Source organism: Coffea arabica, chromosome 3c, assembly GCF_036785885.1.
Source record: "Coffea arabica cultivar ET-39 chromosome 3c, Coffea Arabica ET-39 HiFi, whole genome shotgun sequence".
Taxonomy (NCBI): domain Eukaryota; kingdom Viridiplantae; phylum Streptophyta; class Magnoliopsida; order Gentianales; family Rubiaceae; genus Coffea; species Coffea arabica.
In genome coordinates this window covers 30,414,487-30,424,989 of record NC_092314.1, presented here as the reverse complement: position 1 = coordinate 30,424,989, position 10,503 = coordinate 30,414,487, and the positions used below count along the sequence as shown (strand labels likewise).

The 10,503-nt window shown below is 34.9% G+C and overlaps 1 protein-coding gene across 1 annotated transcript; it reads right to left on the bottom strand.

Annotated features, from left to right (window-relative positions):
* Nucleotides 1-882: 882 nt before the first annotated feature.
* Nucleotides 883-1,434, bottom strand: LOC140037903 (uncharacterized). The gene has a single exon (XM_072083067.1). The coding sequence runs from the start codon at nucleotides 1,432-1,434 to the stop codon at nucleotides 883-885; it is 552 nt and encodes a 183-aa protein (XP_071939168.1).
* Nucleotides 1,435-10,503: the final 9,069 nt, after the last annotated feature.

Below are 10,503 nucleotides of genomic sequence, written 5' to 3'. Positions count from 1 at the left end.
TGAAAAGATTTCAAGCACATGTCGTTGATAGGCATAAGGTGTACTCGGTCATCCAAATCCGACAACCTATAAGCCCCTTTAGCCAGTACCTTATGTATAATTAAGGGCCCTTCCCAATTTGGACTCTATTGATAAGCCCCGTTGATAGAGTTAGGTGTACTCGACCATCCTAATCTGACAACCTATATGCCCATTTAACCAGTACCTTATGTATGATTAAGGACCTTCCCAATTTGGACTCCATTTTTTGTACCAATCTTCCTTTTGACCGATGGAAAGGATCACTTTCATTACTTGTTCGCCTACTTGAAAATCTTGTGTTGAACATTCTTATTACATAGAGCAGCAACCCTTCTTTTGTTGGCTTCAATGTAGTCAAAAGCCGACAATCTATTCTCATCCAAGCTTACCAATTCCAATAGCATCACATAGTGATGTTCATCGGTTAGTAGACCGTGTTGTTGGGCTAGCCTTGAGGCCCCTATTACAACTTTTGATGGGATGACTGCATTTTAGTCATACACCAACACCGATACTCGTCTTAAAAGACATTCAATATGCCTACAGTGTTTCGGATAGGTGTTTGTGCCATCTCTTGGAGTTTTCAATGACCATTTTGCAAATAATGTTCTTAAGTACTTTATTCATGGATTCAGTTTGTTGGCAACAAATGGATAATCCAAAACTTGTAACTCTCTGCAAAACTCTTAAACTCCCCACTTGAGAAATGCAAGGCTTGATCGATGACTATCAATTTTGGAATCTCGAAGCTATGAAGTTTTCCTTAACAAAATTTATTATCGATCTTTGGTTGGCTTTCTTTGGTGGTACAGCCTCCACCTATTTCATAAAATAATTCATTGCCATAATAATGTATGAATGCTATTTAGAAGAAGAAGGCATTATTTTACCGATCATATCAATCCCCCAACATCGGAATGGCCAAGGTTTCATTATGATCTCCATGTCTCTAGTAGGGGCTCTCTGGATTGGCATGTGTATTTGGCTTTTAAAGAACCTCTTTGCGAACTCTATGCAGTCTTTCATCATTGTTAGCGAATAGAATCCATGCCTACTTAGTGTCTTCATCATCTTCCTTCCACTTTGATGCCCTCTGCATATGCCTTCGTGGACTTCTAGCATCGTTAAGTATGCTTCAGACTTCCCCAAGCACTTCAGGTACAATTTCGACTGATCCTTCTTATACAAACATCCATATAATAGCTGATAATGCACTGCCTTCATCCATATATTCCTGGGGACTGATGAGGACGGGTCTTTCAAGTATTCAATAATCGAGTTTCTCCAATCTCTGAGATCTACTGAGCCATCGATGGTCACTTCATTGATATCGATTGCAACTATTCTATCCTGATATGCTGGTATTGCTTTTTTGAGAATCCAAAAATCGATCATGCCTTGGCCCATGGCCATTGAGACTCTTGAAGCTAGCTGGGCTAATCCGTTAACCTCTTGATTTGCTTCTTCTTCGAACATGATGAAAGTCTTCGCTCTCAAATTCTTAAATTAATTTGCGAGTCGCACTCACATATGAGCCATGATAGGATTTCGACATTGGAATTTGCCAGTAACCTACCCAATAATTAACATCAAATCTCCGTAGATCTCCAAGTTATCGGCATTCAACTTTGATAGTATCTCTAATCCAATTACGAGGGCCTCATTTATGGGTATGATTTTTCAAACCTTTTACTGCAGTTTGGGGTGTATGTTGGAATAGATACTCCATCAAATACAATGTCCACTTTCCTAATCGACCACTTTACATGGGCTGATAAATCATATATTTAACTAGATTGACTTTAGAAATTACATACGCCAATACGGGAAGCATGTAATGTCTCAGTTTGTGGGAAGCATAATACAAAGCCAAACAAAGTTTCTTGATAGGCCAATATTTGTGTGTAATTGGCATTAACATTTACATTAAATAGTACACAATTCTTTCCTTCCCTGTTGGGTCATCTTGGGCCAGAAAACAACCAATAGTATCTTTGGTGGCTGATAAATACAGCTTTAGAGACTTGGCCCTATCTAGTGGTGCCATCATGAGTGGGTTAATCAACTATTGTTTGGTAGAGTCAAATGCTGCTTTGTGTTCAAGTCCCCACACATGTTCATCATACTGCTTCAGTTTCAGCAATTAGGAGAATGCTTTAACCATCAGCCTTAGGCTGGTGGCCACCACCAAGCCTTTAAGGCTTTGGTGGGGTGGGAGGCAAGGGTTCGAACCTTGCCTCTCACCAATTTGCCACAATATGGGTGTGTGGTGCACCCGTCTGGTCCGGTGGTGGATCTGTCCCCATCAGTCTCTCATAGGCCCAGTTGAGTCTCCTCGTAATTAGAATAAGATAGAGTAAGAGTAAGAATAGGGATGACGATTGACAAAAAAAATCAGGAGAATGCTTTGACTTTGCCAACCAAATTAGAGATAAACTTTCCTAGAAAGTTGACCTTTCCCATGAATTGTTGCAACTCCTTTTTGCTTCTTGGTAGCCATGCCTCGACATTGGCTTTAGCTTTGTTTTCATAGATTTCGATTCCTTTCTTGTGCACAAAGAACCCTAAGAAGTTCCCTGTTGGTACTTCAAACACGCACTTTAATGGATTAAGCTTTAGTTGATGGCACCGCATTTGTTCGAAGGATCTTTGCAAGTGCCCGAGGTGTTCCTCAAGACTATGCGATTTGATCACTATGTTATCTATGTCTACTTCTATAAACTCACCAATGTAGTCATGGAACATATAATTCATGACTCGCTGATATGTTGTCCCTACATTCTTGAGACCGAATGGCATCACATTCCACTGATAAACCCCGACCATTTTAGGGACATCTTCTTTCGCTATATATATTTGGTTGCACCCCATGTTGCCATCAATAAAAGTCATCATCTTGTTACCAACCGATGCACCGATGCGAAGATCGGCAATTGGCATTAGATATTCATCACTTAGCAATGCTAGGTTAAAATTCCTGAAGTTGATACATACCCTAGTTTTGCCATTCTTCTTTATAACAGGCATCATGTTGGACAACTATTCTGTGTAGATAGAAACTTCGATAAAATTGGCAAGGAGCGGCCATTTGATTTCTTCTTTGACTTTCAATACTATGTCTTCAGCGAATTTGTTTGGGGTTGCTTCTAAGGCCAATACCCTAATTTTAGAGGGATCTTATGCTCTACCAGGCTACAATCCAGTCTGAGCATTTCACTGTAGTCCCAAGCAAAATAGTCTCTGAACTCTTTATGGATATCGATGAGTGGCTCTTGCTGTCGTGTCATCAAATGTCCGCTGACGAATGTTGTGGACATCAAATTTTTAATTTTTGTTGTTGCTCAATTTTTTTGCTAAGATATTTATTTGCTTATTGATTATTTTCATATATGCTAATGTGATTTTTCTTATTTTTGAGGAATTTTAGAAAAAAAAAGAAAAAAGAAAGAAAAGAAAATCCATAACAAAACTTACACACCCTAATCATTTCTCTTTCAACCAATATACTATTAGCCTAACATTACATTCCACCTATCATCCCTCTTTTTTCTCTATTTTGTACAAAATTCATCATCACACAACAACTACATACACCCACTCCACCAATTCCTTTCTCGCTCTCGATCTCTTTCTTTTCTTTCAAAAAGACACAACACATACCATTAGCATACATAGACAAACTCTCTCTATTCACTCTACATACACTAACACACACAAAACTCACCTAACTCTAGGCTCTCTCTCTTCCTTTCTCACAAATCACACAAAAAAGGAAGAAAAAAAAAAGAAAGAAAAAAAGCTTCAAGAAAAGGAAAAAAAAAAAAAGGAGCCGTGAAAGAAGCGAAAAAAATTGTCACCCTTCTGCTACATTTGTGATCTTTACTTATTGCTACATTTGTGATCTTTAAATTGTTTATCTCTTCTACTCACAAGCACTTGTGCTTTCTCATCAATTGCTCCATTGTGTGGTCGCCTAGGAAAGAGGTTGTCTTCGGGTCTAACAGCCCAGAAAATTGGAAAATTAATCAATTTTATCCCTTTAAAAATGTTAATTTTCTTTGATATGATTTAATGTGGTTTTTGGATAGATTTTTAGTAAATTTTAGAATGAACTTTGATGGTTTAATGATTTTTGATAGATTTATAGTCTTGATTTGAATTTTAGTAGAATTTTGGGTAATTTTGTTGTTTGACTATAGCAAATGGGTTTTCGTTCATTTTTTGGTGAATTTTAGCATTTAGTTTTGATAGGATTCATCTCAAGCCTTAATTCTATTATTTTCACTTAGATCCTTAATATTTGTAATAATAATAATTTGACCCCTCAAATTTCTTTAATCCTTCCAATTGGGTCTTTGTTTGTCTTAATTTGTTAAATATGAGTAGTTTACTTTCCTTGGAATGCTTTGATTGATTCAATTTCGTGTTTATTTCCACTTCTTGTGATTATTTGTTAATTAAAATTATGCCTTGACCTTTTTCTTTGTTTTGGAGGGTATATAAGAAAATTTCATTTCATTAGGTCACCAATTCAAGGGAGATACACTCTACTCCTTTATTTTGATTTTGTTTGATCCTACGTGCTCCTATGTGACTTTATATGTGTAATTGCATACTTTTTTTGAATGTTTTTATTTCCTCTATTTATTTATTCATTTCATTTGTTTTAATTTTGTATATTTATTTTAATTTCATTTTTAGTTATTTGAGAGGCATTTAAATGCCAAATTATAATAGTTAGGTTATTATTTTATTTCATTGCATTCTCTCCCTTTTTGGATTGTAGTTAGGGCCCAAATGTAATAGTTAGGTCTTCATTCGCTTTATTTGCTTTGTATGTCTTGCACGCTTATGTGTTTACGTGTTATTCGCTTTCTTAGGGTCTTGCATCTAGATGTCATGCTTATGTGCTATATGTGATTTATGTGTTCATTTGTTTTTTTATGTTTTACATGATTTATTTGATTGTAATAAATGCATGTCATCACCACACTAGTCCAACGCTAGTTGTGGCCCTCCTTTCCGATTTCTCACTAGTTCAATGCTAGTGAGAACTTATAGACATGGGCTAGTCCAATGCTAGACCCTTAGGGGCCATCCACGCGCTAGATCATGTTTGTGTGACAATCACTACATTTTCATGCATATTTTTCCTACTTTTTAGGGTTTTTTTTATCATTTTGCATAACATTTTCCTTATATGTATATCTCTTATCCCATATTTTATCTATATGTACATTCCTTACCCCTGTATGTAAAAACATGACATTAGACTTGCATTCCATTTGAGAATTAGAACTAGGTTAGTACATTTTGCTTGATTAGATTAGCGAAATTACCCCTCAAATATGGGATATAGACGAGTACAGTTTTCTATCTTTAGCACGCTTGTATTCTCTCTATTAAAGAAAAAATTAAAGTCACGAATTTTAGTTGCCCCCGCACCCGTTATGATGCATTTCTTTAGGTCATGTATATTCGTATAATTCTTCCCTTCGAGTCTTATATTTTTGCATATTTGTGATCTCTACGAGAAGTCAATTTTGGCCATCACAATTAATGTGCTCGATGCCGATCAAACCCCAAAGAGATATTTTGCCCAACTCGATCCACCACTTGGTTAGGTTTGCATCCATATAGTGACATCCAAATGTGATAAATTTTTACGCTAAATTAAGAAAACTTTTGACTAAATCACGACACTAGCTTTGGCTAGGTTGAAAGGGTGCTTTGGATTTTATCCTTGCCTTCCCTTTCTTCAACTTTGACTCCCGATCCTTTTTCTTTGATTTTCGAAGACTTTGAGTCGTTTAAAAAAGGTTTTCTCTATTTTTTTCTTTAAAAAATTCATTTTAGATGACTTGGTACACCTTAACTCAATACCAAGTGGCGACTCCTATTTTTTCATTAAAAACCCTTTTTAAACTATTATTTTTGGGTCAAAATCGTCGCACTTTAAGTCCCATTTAGACCCATTTTCTTTATTTATTTTCCAAAAATCAAAAATCATTTTTTAATCAAAATTCATTTATTTATTCATTTTTCTAAAAACCAAAATTCCTCTTTTTCACTCAATATTTAATCAAAAATTCATTTTTGTAAACTTCGTTTATTTTTCATTTAAAAATGGGGGGCGACACATTAGCCTTATTCTCACGATAGTAGTGACTAACGGTTGGTTGAATTCATATAATAACTTTATTGAGTCCATTTAACTTGTTTCTTACCTTTTCTCTATGAAAATAGGTGAAGGATGATTCAAGGAGTTAAAGAAATTGGTGAAAACAATTTGTAGAGGAATTAGCCAAGACGGTTTCTCTTAAGAATGTCCATTGACGAAAGTAAGAACATACATTTGGAAATTATTCCTTAACAATTCATGGAAGCATAAGCATAATCACCTTAACTAACTTCTAATCTTGACATAACAAGGGATTCTAATTCTTAGGATCCTCTCATCTCATTTTTAAGCAATTCTACTCTAAGTTGCCTTTACTTTCATTTATTTTCTTGCAATATATGACCTAGATGGTTGGTTCTACCACTTAATGCCCAGTTTTATATTTATTGCTTATGCTATATGGCTGGTTGTACCGCCTAACTAACTTCTAATTTTTATGGCCGGTTGTACTGCTTAAACTAATATCATTCATGGCCGATTTTACTGCCTAATTAACTTTCTTTATTTTTACCTCCTTAAACTTTGATTGTCTAGATAATAAAGCAAGTGATACACTAAAGTGATTGCCAAATTCTAAATTCTTGTGGGATCGATATCTATTATTCTTATACTCAATAAATGAACCATGCACTTGCTGAAATAGGGTAATAAGGTTTTAAAATTTGTAGTGCAGTAAAATACCTTATTAACAATCAAATATTTTGATTACATGGATACTCTCTTTGACTATGCTAACAAGCACTAAGCTGGTTGCTCAAGCCTCATGGTAAGAGCTTCGACTTGGAACATGCCTTCCTTGGTTACTATACTGATAATCACTTATTTTTATGACTTTTTTAAATATCTGTAGACATGCATGAGCAGGCCAGCTTGTCTAGACTTAATGAGAAGACACTAACAATAATTCTTACAAGTGGGTATATAACCTATACCATTGGTATGAGCTAAAGGACTTTTCACTAGAATTGATACAGCCTGATTGTTGACCATACTCTTTGCGCCAGTGAGATATTCCTTTATATTCGACAATCTTAGAACTCTTGTGTTGTTATCCGATTCAACCGAAGAGGAATTCAAAGATTGTACCTCTGGCATATTAATTTCACTATTTAGCTCAGTTAACTCATGGTCAACTAAATATGAGAATCCAATCACTTTTTTTTTTCAAGCTTCTATAATCACAATTGGATCAATGTTGTTGTTTACAATGAAGATGCCTCCATATTTAGCTCACTATTTTCCTTTTTTGTCCTGTGAAGCATAATATATACTTGTGGTCATACTCTATTTTTCTACACTTCATGAAAAATAGTGAACTTGAATCTCATGTTAAACAAGAAATGGAGTGAGATAAAAGAAGAATTACCCAAGTTCCAACTAAAGTAGCTCTATATTTCAGCAATACTTTTTCTCTCCTATGACATATGATATATTCGAATCATCACATCCTATGCTTCTACACTTCATGAAAGATGCTAAACTTTATTCTCATGCTAAACGAGCAATAGAATAAGATAGGGGAAGAATTCTCCAATTTCTAGCTAAAAAAGCATTAACTATAAATCTAAATAAATGTTCATATACTACAAGAAAATTGGTCATCAGTGACAACACCATGTTATCATAGAATACCAAAATGTCGTCATAGATGACATTTATTGACAACTTTTGTGTTTTCACAGAGTTGTCACTATATGCCTGTCGGTAAAAGTATACAATGACGACATAACATGTCGTCAGTGAATGGTGGTCTCTAGCGACGACAATCTGAAAGACTTTTATTGATGACTTACCTATTGTCAGAGATTTCCTGGTCAAAGTCATGACTAAAAAAAATCGACAGTTTTCACTTACACAGTCAATTTACAGACAACATTTCTCATCACAATTAGAATTTGAAGTTAGTGACAAGCTCCATTGTCATTGAGGAGTTTCTGTTTTCTATTCTGTGCAACTCATTTTTGTCAATAGAGATCTCAACTTTGTCACTATTTTAATAAACTCACAATTTTAGCCAGTAAATTACTTATTTAAAATAAATAAAAAGAAGTAAACCTAGACAATTGATAACGTAGAAGTACTCAAATGTCATATTTAAGTGTACATTAACCAACAAATATCTACGAAAGTAACACTGTGCCCAAATATCACATCTACGTAAGGTACTTTTACAAAAGGAATTTGAGTTCAAGAAACCGAAGAACATTTAAGCGAACTACTGCATTAGCAAAAATGAAAACGGTAGCCGAACCACTGCATTAGCAAAAAAGGGCTTTATTCAACATCCTTTAGTCAAAACCTTATCTCTCATGTTCTTCACTCCTGTAATAGCTACTGATCTCTTACAAAGTTTGAATGAACAACATTTATCTGCAGTAAAATAGTACAATAAGTAGGAGAAAATCAAAATTTTAAAAGAACAAAATAACTTTGCTTATCATACCTACCACGAAACTGGAGTCTAATAAAAAAACTTAGTAAAGATAAAAGCAAGTATTGGCAGCAAACTCCAACAACTATAATATTAGAAATATTCTGATTGGCTTCAAAAACTCACTAATTTCAAAGGCTGGCCACACATGCTTGGAGTACAAGCATTACTAAAATGAAAATGTATTATCAAGTGAGAACAATCAAATGTCAAAACAACGTTTATGCATGAATGACTATTACCATATCCAAGTACCGGTGTAGTACTCATAATGAGTAACATAGCAAGTATAGTAAATAAGTTCATAATATTTTAAATCTCAGAAATAAATGCACATAGAAATGAAAAGAGCATGATAATCAACTACACTGAACCTCTAATTCAGTCTTGATGGAAAAAAGTATTCAGCACACCATGCAAAACGTATAGAAAATTCCCCTACACAAGTAATCAGCCATGACATCCAATTAGAAGGATACAGACCGGTCATTTTATGGCATCCTTTTATGCAAAATTTGTTTTCACCCATGCGACAACCACTTTGAAATTTCATAAGAATAAAGTCTAGAAAGTCACATGATTACATTGCTTGTGTAACTAAAACTCATGCAACAAAACCCACAGATCAAACAGAGTTCATAGATCATATTACAAACTTTTGAGATGATGTCCATGTTTATTTCCTACTTATCACTGAGTTCAACTTATATCCAGCACGAAAGATTATTACACACTTTTACAGCAAGGCAATTACATACTTCAGGTTTAAGCACAAAGACTATTCCAACTAGCCATGTTAAGAAAGTATCCAAATCTGAGTATTTTAGTGTTATTGTATGAGACAACTTGATGTACACATAACATCTAGAATGCACAATCTATACCCGGATTAGAAAAGGCAACTTTTCTCACAATTCATTACTCCACCAGAAACACCAAGCAAGTATGTATGAACGCAAGAAAGAACTCCATTTTATTAACACAGACAATTAGTGAACATTACTTTAAGCATTTGCAAATAATTAAGAATGCTATGAGATGGAGTTACATAAAAACAGATTGAGTTAAGATGCTCAAAGTTGAATAGATTCATTGTGACATGCACCTTTTTAACGACATACTAAACAAAGAAGAAAAGTAAATCCAAACTACAATAAAAAATGAAAAGAAAAAATTCCCTTCAATTAACCAATAACAGTTCCATAGCTATCTCTCCTGGCAAAGCACAAAAGAGAAAGGAAGAAGAAATAGAAGTGATTACTCTCTTGGAAACAGAATGAATGCTTCGTATTGCTACCTTCGAGAAAATTGCAGTTCGCAATTCGTGAGAAAAAAATCACGGCAGCAGGAAAATAAGATCTCAAATTCTAGTGTCAACACCGAGTTATGGTAAAAGTTCAATAAAAGAAAAAGACAATCCAAAACTCTTATTCATAGGTATGAAGCCGAGGATAAGCAATTACAACATAGCAAAGTACCTCTAAAAACATATGGCGTAGCCAATGCTATAGCATAACCTACCAAAACAGTAGTTGAGCTCATAAAAGTGCCAAAATTAGTTGAATTAGCAGTATTAAGCTTGGCAATAACACTAGCATTACTGTGACGACCCCATCTCCCCCTAGGGCTTACCCCAGGGTTTAGCGGACCACCTGCCCAACTTTCGCCAGGACTCACTCACTCACTTCGATGGAAATAAGTTACGACCTCAAGAGTAAATGAAATAACAGTTCCCAAACTTAGAATGTACAATTACATTCATTCCCATCTCAAACATTCATACGATCCCAAATATAACAAAAGATTTGAGTTTCAGATACATTCAACCCTAAACGAGCACTAGCGCGAGTACAATCGCCAAAATAAAAGA